The following is a 22287-nucleotide window of genomic DNA, read 5'->3' on the forward strand; positions in this document are numbered from 1 at the left end:
TACAGTATGTACTGGTAATTCAAGATTTGGGTTGAAAAAAAATAAAAATTGTTGTTGAATATGTTGAAATATGTTGAAAATGTTTTGGTAAAAAGTCACAGTACAAGTATGCATGTACTGTACTTGTAGGACGATAATCATGAGGCGTGGACTCTGTAAAAGGAGTCAAGAAACACAACTCCAAGAGAGATATTCATTATGCTGTCTCATCATTCATGTATCAGTACAGTTCTGGAGTGTAGAGGCGGCGCTTCAGGGAGTATTGGTCTATAGGAGTAGCTGTCGGGTATCAAAGCGGTCAAAATAGAACATGAGGGATCATTGTGACGGAATCAATTGGTATTGCGGTGCCGATAATGATCCGAGAACTGTTTCATCTTCAGGGATGTTTCTTTCACACTGTTTCCTATTCATCTTCTCTGTGGAATGAGGGTCCAAGGAAGAGGTGTAAGAACAACAGTAGATGGTATCTTTACTCAGTTGGTTACACTGAGAGCTTTTTTGAAACCCGAAATCCGAGATTCCTAGCGTCTCCAGGGACGACCAGCTAGTGTTTGAACACGGCTCAAACCCATGTTTTGTATAATCATCTCTCATTAGCTATTTACAATTCCTATCCTAGGCAGCAGTCTGCCTTCAGTATAGTCCATACTGAGCTGATAATCTTGGTCCTGTATTCTTTACCAAGATGGCAGTACAGCTCGTTCGTTGCTCTCATGGACTGTGCTCGCTGTCCCTTAGACAAACGCCTGCAACGCACTCTCCAACTTTGTCTTCATTTCAAGCCACTCCTCCATAGGATCCGAAAGCACAGTGATGGCGCCTCCAGCTCCAATTCGCCAAATCTGGCACTCACCAGTCGACTCATGGGCCGAACTTTCCATGGAGGCGGGATCGTCGGCGTGTTCCCAGGCCTCGGACTCATCCTTGTACGAGAATGCAGATCGAATGACGACTGACCAGTCACCCTGATCGGAAACAGACCAAAAGCCACATACTCCCGAGTAAATGCCTCGTCGGTGGTTGTTTTCGAGGTCTCTGAGAATCTCGACGGATCGCAGCTTGGGAGCTCCAGTCATGGATCCAGGAGGCAAAGAGTGTGCCAGAGCATCGATACCGGAATACTGACCATGAAGATCGCCCTGAATTACTGACACAAGCTGGAACACGGTCTTGTACTCCTCCACGGTCATGAGTTTGTCGACACGCACGTTGTTGAGCATCTGGTTGAGGTCGTGACGAATAAGGTCGACAATCATGAGGTTCTCAGCTCGCTCCTTGGGGGTGTTGAGTTTCTCCTCGGCAATTGCGCGAGTCATCTCAGGAGTGTTCTTGATAGTACCCTTGATAGGTCGGAACTCACAAACACCATCCTTGCTCCACGAAAGAAATCGCTCGGGAGAAGATCCCACCAGGGTAGCATCCTGAAGGTCGAGGAAACACGAGTATGGAGCTGGGTTTCGGGTGTACAAAATCTTGTACAGGTCCCAGGGGTTCAGCTTCTTGGGAACCTTGATTTTAGTCTGGGCAGTGAGACAAAGCTCGTACGACTCTCCTGCAAGCAGGTAGTCCTGGCACTTTTCAACTCGCTTAATGTAGTCATCCTGATCGGGAATAGACACCTTGGGGGAGCCTCCAGTGAGAGCAGCAGAAGTGGAGGGAATGGACGAAAAGAGTCTATCTTTTTTGGCTTCGAAATCGGGGGCGAAGAAATAATCCTTGAGCTCTTCAGAAGTCTGTTTGATCCAAGACTGGTCGTCATCAGTGACTGAGATGACATAGAGGCAGCACTCCTGGTGGTCAAAAAGAACAGATCTCTCAATATCGACGAGATTCACGTCCGGAAACGGTCTATCGGCCGGAGTGGGGTTGACCAGAGACTCAATGTTGTTGGTTTCATTTGTTTCATACGAAAAGTAGCCCACCAGACCTCCATAAAACGGACAGTCGTCAATCACGTCTCTGCACGACTTGAATTTCTCAATCTTGGGCTTCATGTAGGCACTGAGGTAACCCCAAATGCCGTCATCGCCAAGCTTAACAAGATATTCACTGTGATTGTTGTGGAGCTCGTGAGGATCATTTCCCCAGGTCTTCATGAAGGCGTGAGAAGACTTATAGTCGGTGTAGTGGGTGATACATCGGGTCTTTCCCTCGTCCAGAAAGCCCAGAATGGACCATCGTCCGGGAATGGCAGCAGAGTTGAGCATGACAAACTTTTGGTTCTTGTCGTTGAGATGCTCTCCCAGACAAACCATGGTTTCAGGGTATGCGTCCTTGGAAAATTTGGATCGATCCAGAGCAATCTTCTCAAACAAAATCTCGCCCTTCTGTGCTGCTGTCTCTTCCAGAGGCTTGGCAATGGACAGGTTCTGGTCCGATTTGGTCAGAGGGGCGGGTTTGATGGAGTATTTAGCGGTGAAATCGGCTAGGAGAGTGTCCTTGTTGGCAGGGTATTCACGGGACTTGTTATAGTCCTGGGCAAGGCTCCAGAAGTTTTCCACTAGTTTCCCTCCGAAATCAGAGCAGATACTCTCAGGGTGGTACTGGACGCCCCAGAATGGCAGTTCAGTGTGTTTTCCGGCCATGAGAATGTCCACCTTCTTTCCGTCAATGTCGTCTGAGGTCCAGGCCAAGGGCTGGATCGCAGTAGATTCTCCGTCCTCCAACGGCACATGCAGAGAGTGATATCTGACCGAATCAAAGGTGCTGGGCACGTTGTCAAACAGTTTGTCGCCATTGTGGGTGATCTGGGCCACCTGGCCGTGTTTGACGAGCTTCAGTCGGTCCACATTGAGCCCGTTACCCAAACACAGAGACTGGAAGCCCAAACACACTCCCAGAGTAGGCACAATCACGTTCTTGTTGTTAGAGTAGATCTGGGGCACACATCCGACATCGGCGGAGTTCTGAGGACAGCCTGGACCGGGTCCAACAACTACTGCGTCAAACACACTGAGATACTTGTCAACCAACTCAGAAGCCGGCAGCGAGTCGTTGTGAATGGTAATGACCCGGGATCCGGGCACGGCCTTTTCAATCAGCGTGGTGAGGTTGAAGGTGAACGAGTCGTACGAGTCGATGAGCAGAATATTCATTTTCGAGGTCGGTGAACCAATACCGCACGTTTCTGTGTTGTTACAGATTACTAGTGTCAGATTTTGACCAGCAAAGTTAACCTTGCATAACGGTGATCTGGAGCGGGTAGGACGGGGAATATAACTGAAATTAAATACCCAATAATAGGGAAAACGTCGGGGAAAAAAAAAAGAATAAATCATTGAAACGATGGTAAACACAATGAAATACATTGTTAAGTTTCTACACATCTTTTTCGTCATCTTATATGCATTTCTTGAAAACACCAACTTAAGCCTATTGTTCTCGAGAGCGGGAATAGAAGGAAGCCGCAGAAAGCCGAATCCACACATATTTCCGGTAAATCAAAAGAGCAAGCTACAGAAACGTGCTTATTAAGCAGAAATGAAGACGACACATGGCACAAACACCGGCTCCTCGGCCACACTTCACCCGTTACTTGCTATTTGAACACCTTGTCTGATTGGTCATCAAGGGCCACTATCCGTTAACGTGTGGCTTGTCACCAGACTTGCACACTTTGAGGCTATTTTATTTGCTTAAATTGTGAGGAAGGCAAAAAAAAAAAAGAACAAATGAAAACACGAAATCCAGCCTGTGCCGTGCCATGCAATACAAGTAGCAAATAATATGACAAGGGGGACTTGTCTGGAGAGGTTGTTTGGAGGGTGTGGTAGAGGAATTGAGGGTCAATTGGCTTGAATTGATCAACACGTCTTCATGGTATTTGAACTTGAATTCTTTTACAACTACAATATTATACAATACGAGTTGGAGTAAAAACTCGTTTAAAATACAGTGTATATATTCATCCGACTAAATTTCGGATAAACAGGACTACTCAAAATAAGATTTCGGATCCCCCAACAATGCGGTTCAATTTGAGGAGTGGGTGAGGGGGATGTGTTTCAGAGGGCTTAGACTGGGAGCGGATGACACTAGAGTTGAAAAATTGGTCTGTTTCGTGCATTTTTGGGCAAGTTATAGAGATTGTAGTGGAGTGTACTTGTTCAACTATGTACGATAATTAGAAGGTTTTTGAATTTTTGATGGACAATACGAACACTTACGCTGGGTGTTACGTAAGGCTTTTTCAGCAACCAATGGAAAGGGAAAAGGGAGGTGTCCAAGGGAGGTGTCCAGAAATGAGCGTCGTGGGGTATTTGGCAAGTAGTATGAAGAGGTCGGCGATCGTGGTCAGGAGTGGTGCACTTTTTTTTAATCAGTTGATTCGTTTAACAGAATCTAGTGATTATATGATGACTTTTTTGAATGTTTTCGGAAAATCAGAAGAAATCATATCAAGTCACAGAGAAGAAATCAGATCGAGTCACAAAAACACAATCACTGAGTCAAGTATGTACATACGAGTAGATATCTGTGTTTCATCAATGTAGTTTTCGAATCGAAAATATAACATTCAAAGTAGATGTTGATTCAAGTATCGTAAAGTACGTACATACTGTGTATCGGTAGTTGCCTTCACTTCTGGACAAGGGTACAAGTACAATGTGTTATGTAGTGCGGCATTCGTACTCGCACTCGTATCGTACATTGTTCCTGTATTCCTACTGGATACATCATATAACCCGTTTTAATACCGCTTATTTTGTCTCGTGCCAAGGACATCTTTTTTCCCCCATTATTCCCCAATTCCCACAACAATCCTGAAAAAACAAATAAACTCGCCAAAAACAGGCCAATTTAAATTACGTGACGCAACACGATACAGCTGATGCGCCAACATCTCTGTTCGTCCATCAACCACACCTCACACCGTCACTTCCACAATGCCGCCCAAAGGACACAAAAAAACCGCCGACGGCGACTTCCGACCCGTCAACTCGGCCGGTAACACGATACAGGCCAAGCAAAAGTACTCGATCGACGATCTCCTGTACCCCAAATCAACCATCAAGAATCTGGCCAAGGAGACACTGCCAGATGACGCCATCATTTCCAAGGACGCGTTGACGGCCATCCAGCGAGCTGCCACGCTGTTTGTGTCGTACATGGCGAGCCACGGAAACGCGTCGGCCGAGGCTGGAGGCCGAAAGAAGATAACGCCCCAGGACGTTTTCGTGGCCCTTAAGGACGTTGATCTGGCTCAGTTTGTGCCCAGTGTGACCCAGAGTGTCAACGAGTTCGAACAGGAAGTTGCACAAAGGAAGAAGGACAAGGTTGTACGCGCCCAGGACGACCAGGACCATATTTCCAGCTCAGAGTCGGAAACCGAGGCGACAGAGGAAGAGGGCAACAAAAGAATTAGAACTGATGAGTAGAAGACGAGAAGGACAACGTGGCAACAGGACATTTAGATGCCATACTGAAAGATGCGAACATACTCAACACGCAGCTACGTGTGGTCAAGGTCACAAGCAGAAAGCCCTGATTGCAGTCAAAACACACTCTCCACCTGGCGCAAAAGCACAACCGACACATACGTTATCGCACGATAATAACCACTTACATACATGCCGCAACGGCATCAATACATGCACATTTATTTGATACACAGCAAGCCTACTGCCGTGCACTTGGGGCGGGGGTGTCTTAGATGCCCCGTTGTCATTGCCAGAACCCACGATGTAAAAGATCTGGACAGTTGCCCATATTGAATAATGAGCATGTCTTGATTCGCGTCGTACAGCACGACCAGACTATATGTTCTGGTCTCTTTCCGGTGACTCGAGCCTGTTTGTCATCCCAAGAGCGAGCTGACGAGTTCCACCAAATAAGGCAGCTTGTACTTAATGGTAATGGTCAGATCGACAGCTCAAGGCCTTTTGGTAATCTTGGAGCTCGACGGGTTGTCGTCCTCCGACTTGATGGCGATATCGGAAGGACCGTTCTCGTTGTCCTTGACATTGTAGCCGTGTTCATCGTGTACTCGAAAAGAAGATAGATAAAGGTTGATGGGGATCTTCAGGGAGGATAGATGTATTCGATGCCGAGAATAGTTCGTCCGTGATGGCCTTCCTGTTGTTTGAGCCGATTGTCATAAGTGTTTGAATACACGAGCAGGATCGAGATGAATGACTGAACACACTTGCCGCAGTGGAAGATGAAGATGCCTCCCAAAGAGTGTGACTTGATGGCACTTGTACTGTACTGGTTGCTGGTATCATGTAGATATAGTAAGAACCATGGGCTTCTCACCTTCTCCTGAGTTTTTTGTAAACCAGCAGAAATCAGCTCACAATATATAGCAAACATATGTCGGCGAACAGACTACGGAGATACTCTACAACCATTGCGTTACATTCTATTATACAATACATCCCGTTCTTTCTTTTAAGCCATCTCAACGTCCTCCTTGACCTCTTCGGTCACCTCTGCGGTTGCGCTCTTGGTCTCCTCCTTTACCCCGTTCTCTCCGATCCACAGTACGTTGTTGCATCTGATGAAAACGTCGCCTAGCTCGCCCTTGTTCTCCTGGTCGACATACTCCACTGCATCCTCCAGCTGCAGGTTCATATAACTGTCGACGGAAACAAGTGTGCCCTGGTACTCGGTCTTGCCCCACTTGAGGTGGACAATGACGGACTTGCCTGTGAGTTCTTGCAGAAACGGTTTGGGGTTGGTGGGATTGAAAGGGGTTGACTGGGTTAGTAATGATAGTAGAGGAGATGATGTGCGTGGCGACGACAGATGATTGTGGGCGAATCAGTTGTGAAGCGGAGGTTAACTAAGCATGGTTGAGGAGAGCTAGACCACACATGTCACTAGTGTATATGCGGTTCACCTCGTTCGAGCGAGACAAGAGCTTGCCAAGGAGTCAGCTGCAAATTGGACCATTTCCAGTGCCTCACTTTCCCCTCATTCACGGTTGTAGAAAAACGACATTCCATTGCTGTCACACCACACAAACACAAACAACATAAAAATTGCATGACTTTCACGGCGGACTCTTGATATGGGGTTTCTCGGAAAAGGCTTTGCGTAGCAGACAATATCAAGCCTAGACGCAGCAGTAGTGTCACCGTGTCGTCCTTCCATTCTTGTAGATGTTGAGTTGAATCCAACTACAAAACGAGAGATCAGAGACACAAGACCACAAATACTTGCAGTCCATACCTCGGTATCCATAACCACTCCAATACCCCGCTAGGTACGCCACTGGTCCAGCTCTTCAAACAGCATTCCTGTCTTGACAGCATCAGACCTCGTCAGTATATGGTCCCCTCTCACACCCCGTCCCTCTCACACCCCGTCATTGTGTCTGCCTGACTACCAATAACGCATATCCATCATCTGTAGCATTTCCACTGCTCAAAAAATTCATACTCACCATCCTTGTTGTGGTAAAATGCTTGTTGTAGAAGTGGTGATGATGGCCGTGATCTGAGGGTCTACACACTGATACTGCAAAATAAGGTTTCCTGAATTTTGAAGAAAAAAAATAATTGCGAATTCTGTGGATCGAACACAGGACCTCCAGATTTCAAGACTGAGAATTACTTCAGTCTGGCGCTCTCCCAACTGAGCTAAATCCGCCGCGATTTCGATATTTTTGGATCAATCTCAGCAGTCAGCATTGTCGAATTATGTAATCATGATTGCTGATATATTTACCGGTCAATAGATGAAACAAGAAGAATACGTGAACAACCATACACGAATGCCATGCGCTCTTCTGGACAACTGAATCCAGATCCGATTTGCAGGTATAACAGATGTACTCAAGTAGCTGATGTATTTCCCCAGCATGAAAAAAAAAAAGAAAAAAGGATAACATAAAGTCCTCTGTTCCCTGTATTCTAATATATCTTTCTGCACGGTTACGACAGTGTCCATACCTTCAATATGGCCACCATTTTTTTATATTCTACTTTTTTTATTTTTTATTCTAATGATTCCTTTCTACTGCGGCTGAGTCATCAGTCTGCTTAGTCAGAGGTCTGGTTATAAAACGGGAATATCTCCAGGTCCCTTGGCCCAGTTGGTTAAGGCGTCGTGCTAATAAGAAATAGCCACTTTGCAACGCGAAGATCAGCAGTTCGATCCTGCTAGGGACCATTCCTTTTTGCTCCTTTCAGAACCGCAGATGGTCAGTCGCAAGCGCTTCCTGTCCTGATGTTGCTATCTCATTCTCTTCTAAATGGTTGTGAGAAGAGAATGTTATCGGATCGGACCCGCTGTGTTTGCAAGCAATGTACAAATTTCCATGTGGGGTTTCATTGAAGTCTTGATAAAACCCGAGAAAGAAGACAATGGCCCATTCCAAAGCAGTCAATGGCGTCTATTTTGCTACTTGGAGAACCGATAGCCCCCACACGCATTTCACGGTTGGCTCCCCCGCGTTTCTCGTCGACGACGGAAAGGTCCGAATCTAGTGCTAGCGTCCAGGGTATGAGCATGGCTCCCATGTCCGGTTGGATATATGGAATTGCTGCTTACTAAAAGGAAGTGTGTTTATGAGCGATGAATGGCCTTTCGGGACCGGAACTTCCAGATATTGCTGGTAACTGCTAATCGACACAGCTCTCGTTCACGCTAATGAGTGGTGTAATCTCGTGAGTTAGGTAGTAAATAGCAGTACAGTACATCTTGAAGTTGTCGAACTGGTGAAATTTGTACCTTTTGGCGACCAGTTGCCACACTCTCCTAGGTCGAACGAGAAAGCTCGGGTCGATAGATGGGTTGTAGTTCGATCTCTTAAAACCCGTTTCGTGAATTACTCTGAATTCTCCAACTATCGGATCAGAGCCTGGGCCTATTTGAGCCACTTCATGTGTATCGTATGTGTGTACATTGTAGTCATCAATTCATCCGCAAGGATCGCGGTTGTTCTCCAAGTACGGGTGCGGACTGGACTCGTATCACACCGAAGGACAGAGTGGTGGGTATGTTTAACAGTTCAGTGCAACGTGAAGGACTTTCAAGGACGACTCTACTAATTTACAACTCTACAACTCAAGAACTCAAGAACTACACAACGACAATTCACCGACAATTCAACGACCCGGCTCATAAAAAACAATCCAACCACTTGATAACAACTCAATCAATCCAAGGGACATATAAAAGTGCACAGTACATACAGTACTGTACATAGTGTACGCAATTTAGCCGTATCCGCAGTAGATTATGGTAAGTACCGTAGTCGTAGTACGTATATACTACCAAAACACCTCACACCAACATCTGACGATTGCATCACTCACCAGACTCGAGCACTCCTAAAACTGACCTCATGCACAACCATTTTCTGCCCATACCTTCAACTTTCGGCGTAGTCCGACCTCGTTCAGACCGCCGTGAGTGTCAGAGTCACGTCTGAGCAGCACACTAATTAGATCAACGCGTCGCGCCAAACTTTAACGGAGCCGCATGTGGTGAACCCCGCGCGGAAATCACATAAAAAGATAAATAATAAAAAACACCTGATCTGAAGATATTGTCATGGCCAAGAACACGGATTCTGCGACTCCCCCGACAATGTGACTTCCACAACAGCGAAGACAGACTTGGGTCGGGGTGAGGTGACGCGCGAATATAATGATCTCGCCAAATGTGATGTTCAATGCCATGTCAACCCGATTATCAGATCAAAGTGCTTCTATCTGGCCAACCTTGCAATGACAATGGTCAAACCCCCATCCATGTCAGAAACGGGCATTTTCGCGGGCCGAGTCGCTCCGTGGGAAACATGACGTGTCTGGGTCGATTGGAGTATCGCAAATACATACAAACGCGGCTTGAGTCCACTCGACGATGACGTAGTGGACGCATATTACGCCGCATTGTTAAACTCAACATCGTGAAAAGTAAAGTAAAAGAAAATGAAAAATAACAAATTACAATGGGAAAAAATAACATCCACCGACACGCGAAAGGAAAAAATGAGACTTGATGAGATTCAATGAGGTCCGATGAGGCTGGATTGATGCGTGGAATCACCAACCAATCGTTGTATTGCTAATGGCCGTGTCGACTCTCTGAACACACCTTGTCTCGCTGTATGCATCCCTTGTGCCATTTCAGCCGCACAGATCAGAAGTGTATGACACGCCGACGATTCCATGTCACAAACTCCACAATCAGTCATACCTACTTATATCAAATAAATAGCATCATTACCGTAATTATACGTGTGTACGGTGAGTCAGAGTCAGTCTGAGGCAGCCGAGCGTCCAGTCCAGAAAATAGTCTACTTTCCCTTATTTTTCGCACTTTTTTATTATGCTCATCTCACCACAAACTCTACCCCAAACCATATATTTATCGCCGTTTCTCTCCACACATAACTGCACTCGCACTTTGAGACATCCCCCCAATCACCCTCTGCACTACGCCATGTCTCTAATACACTCCAATGACTCGTCTTCCGTCTGGCTGGAGACGGTGTCGAGAACGGTCAAATGCATTGTGTCCGTCTACTTTCGCCACCACGAGGCGGTGGAGTTTGATCACCCGCTCAAGTCCGAAGCCAGTGGGTTTGTAGTCGACAAGGAGCAGGGCATCATCGTCACCAACCGCCACGTGATTGGGGCCGGCGTCTTTTCCGGCAAAATCAAGTTCCACAACTTCGAGGAGTGCAAGGTCGACGTGCTCTACTGCGACCCCATCCACGACTTTGGTTTTCTCAAATTCAACCCCAGCGACATCAAACATGTCGCCATTGGAGAAATCAGCCTGCGACCCGATCTCGCCAGGATCGGCACAGAAATTCGAATTCTCGGAAACGACAGCGGACAGCAGCTGTCCATTCTGTCTGGCTTCATTTCCCGAGTCCAGCGAAACACACCCCACTATGGAGACCACACCTACAACGACTTCAACACCTTTTACATCCAGGCAGCAGCCAACGCCAAGGGCGGCTCTTCAGGCTCCCCTGTCATCAACATTGATGGCCACGCTGTCGGGCTCCAAGCTGGAGGAATGACCTACTCCACCACCGACTACTTTCTGCCTTTACAGCGAGTCAAGAGAGCTCTCGATATCGTGCGTCAGGGAGGTCTGGTCACCAGAGGATGTCTGCAAACCATCTGGGAGCACACATCATTCAACATTTGCTCACATTATGGCCTGACAGAAGACCTCGAGGGCCGAATTCGAAAGAAGTATCCTGATAATGTCGGCATGCTGGTTGCCAAGCATGTGGTCAAGGACGGCAAGAGCGACAAGAAGATTCAGGTTGGCGATATTCTTGTGTCTGTGGACGGAGAAGACATCATCGACTTCGCTGTGTTGGACAGTATTCTCGACGAGTCTGTGGGCAAGTCTCATTCCATTGAAGTGTTCCGGGACTCGTCTCTTCTCAAGTTTGATGTGGAAGTGGCAGATCTGCATGCTCTCTCTTGCACTGAGTTTGTCAAGTTCGGAGGCATGACTTTCCATAACATGACTTATCAGCTTGTCCGATCTACCAACGAGCCCATCGATGGAGTTATTGTCGCTTGTGGAGGCCCCACTGATGTCAACTGTCGGTCCAAGCTGTACAAAATCAACGGCAAGAAGATTTCCAATCTTACTGAACTGAAGGAGTTCTTCAAAAACGCTGTGCATGGTAAGTCCTACGCGTTTGAGTTCCGAATGATCAAGACCACCACGACCAACAACCAGTCGGTGCGGTTCGATCTGCATTTCTACCCCGATTTCGTCTGGGCCCGAAAGACTGGCAGTGTGTGGACTATGGAGAAGCTCATTGTTAACGGTATCAAGAACACAACTATTCTTCCGTCAGTTATCAAGGGTACGAGCGTTTCTCAGATCGAAGGAGTTCCCACCGAGGTGGAAGGGTCTGCTGCTGCTTCTGAGACCGTTCTCTCTTCCGAGGCAGCTGTCAAGGAGCCTGAGACTAAAATTCCCACAGTTTTACTCTCCAGTATTTCGGATATTACCGCTTTGTCCTTCGCTAACATTCTGCAGTCGTTTGTGACCGTCACAGTGTCACGGCCGGTCAACTGTGACTCTGTGGAGGCTGTTGAGAGCGGACATCACTCTGATGAAGAGTACCAGAAGACGGGGTACATCATCGACAAGGAGCTAGGCATCATTCTCACCACCAATGTCATTTTCTCGCACTTTTCTACGCTGTACATCACCTTCTTCGACCAGGTCCGTCTGCCTGTTTCCATCAAGTACATTGACTTGCAGCAGAACTTTGCTCTTCTTCAATATGATCCCAGCATGATTTCTGCTCCTGTAACAGAACTCAAGCTGTCTTCCACTAAGAAGAATAACTTTGCTATTGGCGAAAAGGTGTACTCGTTCCAGCCTGACCCCAGCAAGGCTGTGTGCTCTCGCATGGAGAACTCGATTCTAAACACCCGGTTCTCCACCGACGTTGGAGAAGGAGCTGACACTCTGCTTGTGGAGCGGGAGCTGGAGAAGTATATGGCCTATGGTATCATCACCAGTCCCGAGACTGACGAGGTGATTGCTATGGCCGGAAGTCCCAACGGCTGGAGATCTCGAATTCGAGGTGTCTACGAGGTGCATCGAGTCCTGGAGAAGATTCGAAACAAGGAGCCCCTTCCTGAGAAACGGTTTATTAACGTCTACTTCACCAAGACTACCCTCTTGCATGCCCGGGACAATGGTCTTTCCGAGGAACGGGTTTTGGAGTGCACGAGTGACGAAGGCAGCGGCAGTGGAGGGGTCTACTCTACGGTGTTTGCTTCTGCTGATACTCCTTTCAAGAGTGGAGATATTCTGCTCAAGATTGAGGGCAAAAACATCAAGGAGGACGACTTTGTGGTGTTTTCTACCCTCGAGGAGTTTGAGGTGTTGATTCTGCGTGACCACAAGGAGCTGACTCTCAAGGTGAAGACGTCTCCTGCGAGTGAACTTCTTACTTCTCGGCTCTTCCTCTGGTGCGACAACGTCTTCCAGAAGCCGTGGATTGATGTTCGGCAGACCCATGCCACTGAATGGCCCTCGGAGATGGTCATCTTTCCCGATTCGGCTCAACTGAGTGATTTGGAGCAGGACAATCTATGTTTTGTGACCCATGTCAACTCAAAGCCAGTCAAGACTATGGATGATCTTCAGAAGATTCTTCTGGACATCCCCAACGGCACATACGCCACGCTGGTTCTTGAAGACGACACTTCGGGGCCTCGGACAACTTCCATTTATTGCAATTACGACACCAATCCTCTGGTTGAGTATGTGCGGGAAGGTCGTCATTGGACTCGAACTGAGTATGGTGTTGCAGAGACGCGGGTAATTGAGTGGGACGAGTGGACTCCTGGGTCTGGCAAGTCTTCGTTGTGATGGAGAGGGTTGCATCTTGTAATTAGTATGGTTTTATGTAGTAATGTATTTTAGCTGATTAAAGGTACTGTAGTACACGTTTTATACACATTTATCACGAGTAGGTTCTACCATAGAAGTACTACATCCATATTTCATATTCCCGCTATTGTCTCTAATCAAGCCATGTGTTCCGTCTATTTATTAGTTTACCATCCCTCTATCGTTAGATCAATTGTCTCCTCCTACTTAAGCAATCTTCTTACTGGCGGAGACAAAGCCGACTCCCTTAACGGTGCAGATCATCTCGTTTTCGTTCTCGTCGTCCTCCTTGAGACGCATTTCTACGCCCCAAAACTTCTTGATATCTCGGGCGAGGGTGACGAACCGTTCGTCAATGTTCTGTTTTCCAATCACCAGCCGTCCGACATCTCCGGATCCCAGAATCATGAAGATGATGGCCATGTCGAGCTGGTTGCGGCCAAACACGCCCGCTCTACTGATCTCCTCAATGAGCTTTTTGGCGGTTTCTCGACCTAGATCCTCAGGAATGGAGCCTGCTACCGCCACCGACTCGGCCGAAATGCAAAATCCGGGTCTGGTTTCTCCCACAAGCACAATACCAAAGCCAGGCGACTTTCCAGACTCGTCTCCTCGAGCCACGTCTGAGAAAATAAATGTCTCGCAACCAGTGGCTCTCAGCTCCTCTCTCGCTCCATCAATCAGTCGGTTCACGGACGCAGGAGACACTCGACACGAGTATGCAATGCCTCTGATTTTGGATATGGTGGGTGTGGTGGTGGCATGAAGGGTCTTTGGATGTAGCACTAGGTGCGGCAAGTGCAGCATCACCTCTCCTCCACCAAGGGGAGTGGCTCCTCGCTGAATGATCTTCAACTCCTGTCTCTCAATACCAAACTTCTGCATCACGGGGAACACGGAGGTTCGAATACTGTCTGGCGACGGGTCCAGAGAATGCGAAGTGATACCCCGAAGAGTGGCGGTCAGGGCCTTCTTGCCAAACGGCGCAAGAAGCAGAAGAGGTTCAATGAAGTACCCCACTCCTCTACTCAGGGGGCAATTATGGGTCACAGAACCACCCACAATGATTCCGGGCTTGAAAACAACCGTGGTACCTGTGTAGGAGATTTCAAAAACCGATCCGTTGGTGATCGATTCAAGCAGACGTAGAAACGACACCTCGTAGTCCTTCACACCGGGCTCCACATCGTCTGACCGGATCTTGTCGATTCGCACAGGCATGCCCGATAACGTGGCGAGCACGAGCCGCCGTCGGAAGTTGTTGTGGCCCGAAAAATGTATCGTTTGTTTCTTTGCCGTCGACATGGTGGTTTGTGTAGCTAGTGATCAGCATGCTCTGAAATATATTTTTTAAACACCCTTCATGCATAATTTTTTGGAATAGGCTTTACGTTAGAGTTTAACCGATGGCTTCAGTTCGATTCGCGGTGGTGGTCGAATAGACGCGGATTGGAGTTGATGCAGGTAGCTGGAAAAAGTGTCGGGGGAGGGGGATATCCAGTGCATTCTCGCTTTCTTTTACTTCCGCCTGGTACAAGATTGCCCTTTTTGGTGTTGCCGTAATATTGGTTGTTTTATTTTGTTTTATTTGTTTTATTGTTTTTTTAATTGTTTAATTTTTTAAGCTGATATCCCAGCTGTAATTATCCTTACTTGGGGTTTTTAAACCAGTCAAGTCATCATATTGGGCAATCTTCCTCGTTCATCGTTCGAATCCTGGTCAGATCGGACTGAGACGATAAATGTTTGGACACCCGTTTTTTCCCACCGGAGTCACAAGTCTCTCGTTCCTCTTGCACAGTATAACCCGTTTTGCTTACATTCGATACAAGAATTATTCTCTTAGATGATGTTTTAATTAATGTATTGAAAATGTATTGAGAAAAATCAATAGCTGTTTGCACAAATGGCTGAGATAGCCTTTAACGCCAAAGTCGAGCTGAACACTTTTCCTCCAGCATTTTATTCTGTTGACTTGCGTTCTCACCAGGGCTGTCTTGGTGGCGTGTCAGCTATTGAAAATCCTAAGTATTATTGATTAGATATAGTTAATATAACGACTTACAGCTCACTTCTAGGGACACCACGTTCTGATAGTAGCACACAGAAGGGTGTGTGCTTGCTCATTCACGACAAGAGATTGTAGATCAGCGGATACACATCTACAGGATGGACATCTCGTCTACGACCAAGCTGGTTCCTCTCATCACTATTGACCTCTTATCATTATGTGAGGAAATTAGCCAGGTATTACCCTACCGGGTTTTACCTTCCCCTTGCAGCATGTCTAGCGATAATCTCAATAATCCGTCCGCAGTCGAAATCAAACTGGAGACATCTGCTCTTCAGGAAATGATTACGCAGCTGCCATGCCGCCGTAGGTTCACACGACGCTCCCGAACAGGAAATACGAAAAAGGCGCATCTCATTGGAGCAGGCTAGGGATCAAAAGAATAAAGAAGAAAAAAAAAGAAGAAAAAAAAAGAAGAAAAAAAAAAAGGGGTGACACACTCATGGACTGCGGCGTATTGATCACAGTTTCAAAACAACTTTGGTGTAATACAGTCCCCCTACAAGTAGCACGATCGCATAGGCTACAAGTCCACATTGGTCTGGGCTACAATTGTAGCATCTGGTATCGCAAAGTACACCCGTAGTGTGACCCGGCTACAGACGGTGAGTTAGTTAGTGTGTCTCTGAGCAAGAAAAACAAAGATGGTTACGAGACATTTGTTTTCGCTGCCGTACTTAGCTCACGAGACATTTGCTGCCGTAGCTCGCGAGACATTTCGGAACATTTTGGGCGTTGTGCACAGCAAAGTGTTTTTGGATGTCGCTGTAGGAGGGAGTGCATCACGGGTTGTGGTCATAACTTCAGCAGAATAGGAGGTATAGCAAGGCAGTGTGACGCCTTATAGTCGTGGAAAACAGTTGGCCGTAACGTTCATAACTGAAGCAATAAATGATAAATGCCACGGAAAAACAAACCGCCCATAGGTAGGACAAGGTCCATGTAGCAAAGATCGTATGACAGTAAAGGGTTGCTACATGGGAGGAGTAGAAAGCTGTCAGTGGGAAGGAAAAAGAGGAGCTGTGATGACGTACAAGTGCATCTACTTGTACTGCACTGCACATACTGTACTTGTAGTCGGTCTGTGGTGGAGACGGGAAAGACAGAGCAGTGCATCTTGTGTGTTTGAGAGGTGGTGCAATAGATACTTTGGTTGTATCGTAGCGGTCCTAAAGAGCAGGTGCAACTGCTGGAATCATAGATTGAACATAGAGAGTGGAAAAATGCAACGATACCACGAGATATGAGTGTCGGGAGCTTCTTGTGGTGACTTGTCGTTACTTTTTGCTGTTGTTGGACTCCTCATCTTGGCAGCCCTGGTATGAGCTGTAAATGTCATCTGTTGTATAACCATCTGTCGATAGCGTTGTTTTGTCCGATCCGTGCTTGGCTCGAAAGCCACCAGGAGCTAAGGACATTTGCTAATTAATGAAACGACCCCAGCAGCTCTGGCTCCAATGGCCCGGACGTTAGTGGTGAGTAGCCCTGTTGGTGGTTTGGACACGCCATTCCCTGGGCTATTCCCTGGGTCCTCCAACGTCTCGATGTTAGCCAGTCAGCGTTTTCTTGTTTGGGTCTTGGTCATTTCTTTTTCACACACCTTTTTCCGCTCGCTTTTCCCGCCTCTCTTTGCACTCTGCTGCTCCCTCGCCCCGTAATTCGGATTAATTGCAAAGCCTAAAAACCACAAAAGAGGCACTGTGTCTAGCCCCCCAGGGCAAGGGTCGCCTCGTACAGGTAATGGCCAAAAACCTATAAGCCGCATCAGCTGGGTTCCCCACACCTGACTGTGCAACTCAAAAAAAATACAAAGCCCGTGTGGATACTCTTGTGATGACGTGGGCATGTGCACGTACAGGAGCTACTGTAGCAACCGCCGCCACCAGCTCGCGGCTGGGTCTAGCGCCACATGGCACAAACACCGGGGTTAGAGCGTGGGTCAGGGGCTCGTTCCGGGTTGGTCGGCAGATGGGCTTGTTGTGGCAGAGGCACCAGTGGTGGACGGGGGTTAGGGCCAAACTAGTTTAGTGCGCGGTTTGGACATGGGTCGGGGTTGGTGTGTGTGTGTGGAGGAGGAGGAAGATAAGTGATTGGGGGTCCGATGGGCTTTTATTGTCGGCGATTTCTACTCTCTTTTTATAACCACATGATACATTAAGCGTCTCTAGCAGTTCCCCTCGTTGTGCTGGGAAAGCGATAGACGAACAACCGTCAAAAAAGACCCGACTGGTAATACCAGTATAAAGTTGACCAATCTTAACGTTGATTTTCTCATACCAGGCTACGAGTAATTGTCAGACCCGGTAATTTAATTTAGATTTAGGGTTTCTGAGGAGTGTACTGCTCCACCGCTGGGTCAAAACCAGTCACGACAGTATTACTGCCAACATCACCAGCAGCGCGCCAGAGTTGCAGACAGAGCAAGACAAAACCCGCATTTGCGCCAGCGAGCACTCCCGACGCAACCAAGAGCCCCATCACGAGACCGCACAAGTTTGAGAGCACAGCCCAGAGGCATACACACACACACACACACACACACACACACGCACTCTCGCTTTGTCACAACAGCGTGTGAGCGCCACCAAATTAGCACCCGGAACGTTACCGACACCTTTCCGATACACCAGTGGTTCTACAGTACAGTAGCAGGTTGCGCCAGCCCTAGCACATAAAATGGAGACGGATTCCAAACGCGGCGTGTACTCCATTGCACGATCCATGTTGCCGCAGCATTTTCTGCGGCGAGCCCCCCACGAGGACTACGACATTGAGCAGCACCTCAACATGAGCATGTTTGAGGACGACGACGGGCTCAACGAGGAGCTAGACATTGACATGGATCAGTTCCACATGGACCTCTTTTCGCCCCAGCAGGGCGTGGTCACACAGACCCCGATACCCACGCCGATACAAAAGTCTCCGGCAACGCTTCCGACACATTCGACACATTCGACACAACCCGCCACACAGACACAAAAGGCCAAGAAACGCAAAAACGAGTCCGGCCTGGCCAACTACAAGTTTGGCCGAACCACGCCCATCATTTACCCCCCGTCGTTGAGCCCTGGCCCCCACAACTCCGGCTCGCCCCCCACCTATCTGCCGGACTTCAACCCGGTGACTTGGGACCAGATTGGCAGTCACACCGCCCACAAGCTTGTGGTCCAGGACCTCCCTCCCCGCTCGCGAGTGGAGACACAAATCAACCTGTCCATGTTTGTGTACCCGCCGCCACCACAGAACCTTGTGCATCTCCCCACCGACACAATTTCCAAACCCAAGCTGCAGCTGCGACAGGGCTTCGAGCCCGACGCCGACGTGCTCATGTTGGAGACGGTCGTCGTGTGCCATTCGGACCCCCGCAACTTCGTCAATATTTGTTCTGGTTGCATGAACCGAGAGCGAAAGCGAGCGTCGCGTAAAAAGGTGCGTGTCCCCATCGACGAAGCACACTGGAACTGCGACCGGGACCGACGCGCCATCATCTTCAACTGCAAAGAGATTGTCGAGCTGTCCCCCGTGACCACCGAAGGAGGAGTGGTGGGTCGACGGCTGGATCTGCCCATGCGGATCGCGTGCTACTGTCGCCACCACGGCGAGGAGCTGGGCTTCACAGCCTACATTTCGCTGAGGGACCACACGGGCCGTGTTGTTGCCCAGACAAAAACCACCCCCATCATGATCACCGACGACCACAAGGCCTTGACCGAGGGCGACGTGTCCTCTCTAGCAGCTCGAGTCTCTTCCGAATCGCAACAATCACAATCACAACCACAATCACAACCACAGTCACAGCCACAATCACAACCACAATCACAGGCGCAATCGCCCTCTCCCGATGGTCCTCAGATGGAGATGGAGGTGGTTCGAACCACCAAGAAACGTAAGAGTGGCGCCGACGACACACCCTACTCCATGTCGTCGACCACGTCACTCCAGAAGCTGGGCTCTGTCTCAGAAACATCTTCCATTCCCGACACGGATCTCTTCACGTCTGTGCCCTCATCCACCGACTTCTCCGAGTCATACACCAACATGGCCAGTTTGTTGAGTGGGTCCGAGAGTGCGGCGGAGGAGGATTCCTCTGTCCCTGCCGTCAAGCGGCTTATTCCCTCTCAGGGCTCTATCCGGGGAGGTATGGAGATCACCTTGCTGGGCCAGGGTTTCCATGACGGACTCGTGGTGAAGTTTGGTGACAACTTTGCCTCAACCCAGTGCTGGAGTGATACGACCATTGTCGCACAGCTTCCTGCCACTGAGGTTGCCGGGCCCGTGATTGTCGCCTTCTCTGGTATCCCCGTCAAAAACCCCCAGGTCTTCACATATATCGATGACACGGACCGACAACTCATCGAGCTGGCTCTGCAGGTGGTGGGTCTTAAGATGAACGGCAAGCTAGAGGACGCTAAGGACATTGCTCGTCGGCTTATTGGAGGAGGAGGAGTCAATAACGTTTCTGGCGTGATGGTTCAACAACAGCAGCAGCATCAACAGCCTGACTACATTCAACAGCAGATGCAGCTGGAGAGCGAGGTAATCAAGCTGCTGAGCTGCTGTGACGTGATGCAGAGCTCTGAAAACAACGAGGGCCTCAACTTCACCAACGCCAAGACGCAGTCGATGATGCACCTGGCTGCCGGACTCGGATTCACACGACTAGTGGTTTTCTTGACCTCTCGGGGCGTGTTCCTGAACACCCAAGACGACGCGGGCTTTACCCCGCTGCATTACGCTGCTCTTCGTGGCAAGCTGGATGTTGTCACGTACCTGGCTTCTCAGAACGTCAACCTCTTTGTGGAGTCCAAGTCCGGTCACTACGCGCTGGACATTGCTGAGGAGGAGATCCGGTCATATCTGATGGATCTCATGTACTCGGGCGTGTCTGCTTCTTCGGATGACTCTGGTTCAGAGACTGAAGTGCCCGCATCTTCCAAGCGGTCGCGTCGACATCGACGACGAGCACGAGGACCCCGAGGTATCGCTCAGTACATGTACGACCTTAACAGCGCGGTGTGGAGCTCCAACATGGGCGATCTGTATGATTTCATCAAGTCGCCCTTCAAGGTCGCTGAGTCATCTACGTCGGAATCGTCTTCCGCGTCTTCCGCGTCTCCCGCGTCTTCCTCGTCTCCTAACGAGCATGCTCCTCCCAAATACGAAGACATCTTTCCCGAGGGCTCCAAGGTGCCCGAAATCGACTACTCGTCGTCGGTCATTGAAGCTGGGTCTTCCACCCCAGCAGCCCCCAGCTCGTGGGACCGAAAGGAGCAGACAGAAGTGTCTGCCACTCCTTCTAACACACCCACCGATGAGTCTGCTGCTTCCTGTGGAGCAGTAGAAATGAGCGAGGAGGAGGTCATGGAGGCCTGGAAGTCGAAGCGTACGCTTCTGCACCAAGACATTATGTTCTTCCTCTTCTGGCTTCCCATTTTTGTTGCTCTCATGTACTGGGCCTATCTGACCGCTCGGTCCTCTCTCATGGGCTACTCTTCGACATCTTCTTGGGATGTCAAGTCTATGAAAGACACTTTTCTGGACTATACTTTGCATGTCCTGATTCCCAAGAAGCACATTCACAAAGTCAAGTGGTTGAGTTGAGTCGAAAATAATAGTTGCATTTAGACAAGTGATTTATTGAGTATTTTCGGTGTTTTGTAAAGAGTATGATTTGTTCTATTGTACTTTTGGTGTAACTAAATGTACAGTACAGTACTGTGAGGTTGTACCACCTGAGTCAGGGGCGTATTATTTAATTTTTAATTCTAATTTTATTCTTTCGTTTTTCCGGAATTTGGCTGAATAATCATCTTTGCGCCGTCATAGCCGCCTTCGTGGCCAAGTGGTAAGGCGCAGCACTAGTAATGCTGAGATCATCAGTTCAAATCTGGTCGAAGGCAGTAAATTTTTGTTCCCCATCAAAGAACCAATGGAGGAGGATTTTTTGGGAAAAAAATATTTAAATTTTAATTTAAAAAAGCCCGACGTGGGGCTTGAACCCACAGCCTTGAGATGACCTTAGAATAAGAGTCTCACGCTCTACCGATTGAGCTAGCCAGGCGATTTTCAAAAAAAATGTATCCTGTATTATTTATCATGAAAATTGTCAAAAATCTCGCGAATTGATTTATAATTGATATCAGAATATTTATCTTGACTTCATTAGTACCCTTCTGGCTTTTGTTTGGACTAATGGGTAATTTCAAGTCTGTTGTGAGTCCAGAAAAAGGATCTACAAACTGGTTCAAAACTGCACAAACGGATTTATGACTCTAGAGTCTTCCAGCAGTGTGATAATGGAATATATTGTGATCTTGCAGACCGTTTCTTCTAAGGTCAAGACTGTTCCTATATTGTCTTTATGAGCAGTACTTTTTCTCACGGTTGTGCAATTGACCCGAACCTGGACGGATCATCACTGTCATGTTCTGAGCGTGTACAAAAGTGTACTTGTACTATATTGTGGATATTTATGTATTGTGGCTGTAAATACTGGTTCTGTTGAGCATTTTTGAGACCCCTTGCTGTTCTCCTGCTGGAGCGAAAAGTTTTAGTTGGGATTATGGTCTGATTAGTTGGTACTTCCAGCATTCAGGTATAGCTGTCACGATAGACATTCCACATCTGCGACTCAACACTCGCTTTTGCAACTCGATTTGACGAGATTAAACTAGTCCGCTTTTTTGAGAGAGCCCTTTGAAGACCTGAAGGGATTTCACGGCTTCAATTCTGGTGTCTGAATCCATTCAACGACCATGACTTTAGTCTCTCTGCACTTCAGATGTCTCTCGACAAGTATTGGCAGAGATACTTATAGAACACTTGATGGTGCTGGCACCGTTGACAAGTCCAATATCGTAATTCGAATAATC

General features: G+C 48.0%; 8 protein-coding genes, 4 non-coding genes and 1 pseudogene across 12 annotated transcripts; 6 read left to right on the forward strand and 7 right to left on the reverse strand.

Moving 5' to 3' along the window:
- Positions 1–737: 737 nt before the first annotated feature.
- On the reverse strand, positions 738–3431 carry YALI1_A05459g (uncharacterized protein; the record flags this gene model as incomplete). Its single annotated transcript, XM_499784.3, has 1 exon — positions 738–3431. One exon carries the CDS (start codon positions 3429–3431, stop codon positions 738–740), a length of 2694 nt encoding a protein of 897 aa, XP_499784.2.
- A 1458-nt stretch (positions 3432–4889) lies between these two features.
- YALI1_A05473g (uncharacterized protein) lies at positions 4890–5381 on the forward strand (the record flags this gene model as incomplete). Its single annotated transcript, XM_499785.3, has 1 exon — positions 4890–5381. The coding sequence occupies one exon, from the start codon at positions 4890–4892 to the stop codon at positions 5379–5381; it is 492 nt and encodes a 163-aa protein (XP_499785.1).
- A 1012-nt stretch (positions 5382–6393) lies between these two features.
- Positions 6394–7393, reverse strand: YALI1_A05491g (uncharacterized protein; the record flags this gene model as incomplete). The annotated part of the gene is made up of 2 exons (XM_499786.3): positions 6394–6702; positions 7391–7393. The coding sequence occupies 2 exons, from the start codon at positions 7391–7393 to the stop codon at positions 6394–6396; spliced, it is 312 nt and encodes a 103-aa protein (XP_499786.1).
- Positions 7394–7506: 113 nt separating this feature from the next.
- On the reverse strand, positions 7507–7596 carry YALI1_A05500r. Its single transcript has one exon. It is a non-coding gene; the product is annotated as a tRNA-Phe (tRNA).
- A 430-nt stretch (positions 7597–8026) lies between these two features.
- Positions 8027–8118, forward strand: YALI1_A05505r. The gene has a single exon. It is a non-coding gene; the product is annotated as a tRNA-Ile (tRNA).
- Positions 8119–10284: 2166 nt separating this feature from the next.
- On the forward strand, positions 10285–13323 carry YALI1_A05527g (uncharacterized protein; the record flags this gene model as incomplete). The annotated part of the gene is made up of 1 exon (XM_499787.3): positions 10285–13323. The coding sequence occupies one exon, from the start codon at positions 10285–10287 to the stop codon at positions 13321–13323; it is 3039 nt and encodes a 1012-aa protein (XP_499787.3).
- A 228-nt stretch (positions 13324–13551) lies between these two features.
- On the reverse strand, positions 13552–14649 carry YALI1_A05571g (uncharacterized protein; the record flags this gene model as incomplete). Its single annotated transcript, XM_499788.3, has 1 exon — positions 13552–14649. The coding sequence occupies one exon, from the start codon at positions 14647–14649 to the stop codon at positions 13552–13554; it is 1098 nt and encodes a 365-aa protein (XP_499788.1).
- Positions 14650–15357: 708 nt separating this feature from the next.
- On the reverse strand, positions 15358–15617 carry YALI1_A05578g (Misc non-coding; annotated as a pseudogene).
- A 240-nt stretch (positions 15618–15857) lies between these two features.
- YALI1_A05583g (uncharacterized protein) lies at positions 15858–16262 on the forward strand (the record flags this gene model as incomplete). The annotated part of the gene is made up of 2 exons (XM_068281641.1): positions 15858–16000; positions 16046–16262. The coding sequence occupies 2 exons, from the start codon at positions 15858–15860 to the stop codon at positions 16260–16262; spliced, it is 360 nt and encodes a 119-aa protein (XP_068137742.1).
- A 26-nt stretch (positions 16263–16288) lies between these two features.
- YALI1_A05592g (uncharacterized protein) lies at positions 16289–16833 on the reverse strand (the record flags this gene model as incomplete). The annotated part of the gene is made up of 2 exons (XM_068281642.1): positions 16289–16716; positions 16767–16833. 2 exons carry the CDS (start codon positions 16831–16833, stop codon positions 16289–16291), a joined length of 495 nt encoding a protein of 164 aa, XP_068137743.1.
- Positions 16834–18091: 1258 nt separating this feature from the next.
- Positions 18092–21016, forward strand: YALI1_A05605g (uncharacterized protein; the record flags this gene model as incomplete). Its single annotated transcript, XM_499789.3, has 1 exon — positions 18092–21016. One exon carries the CDS (start codon positions 18092–18094, stop codon positions 21014–21016), a length of 2925 nt encoding a protein of 974 aa, XP_499789.1.
- Positions 21017–21243: 227 nt separating this feature from the next.
- Positions 21244–21315, forward strand: YALI1_A05637r. Its single transcript has one exon. It is a non-coding gene; the product is annotated as a tRNA-Thr (tRNA).
- Positions 21316–21393: 78 nt separating this feature from the next.
- On the reverse strand, positions 21394–21476 carry YALI1_A05639r. The gene has a single exon. It is a non-coding gene; the product is annotated as a tRNA-Lys (tRNA).
- Between the last annotated feature and the right edge of the window lie 811 nt (positions 21477–22287).

This window comes from Yarrowia lipolytica, chromosome 1A, assembly GCF_001761485.1.
Source record: "Yarrowia lipolytica chromosome 1A, complete sequence".
NCBI lineage: Eukaryota > Fungi > Ascomycota > Dipodascomycetes > Dipodascales > Yarrowia > Yarrowia lipolytica.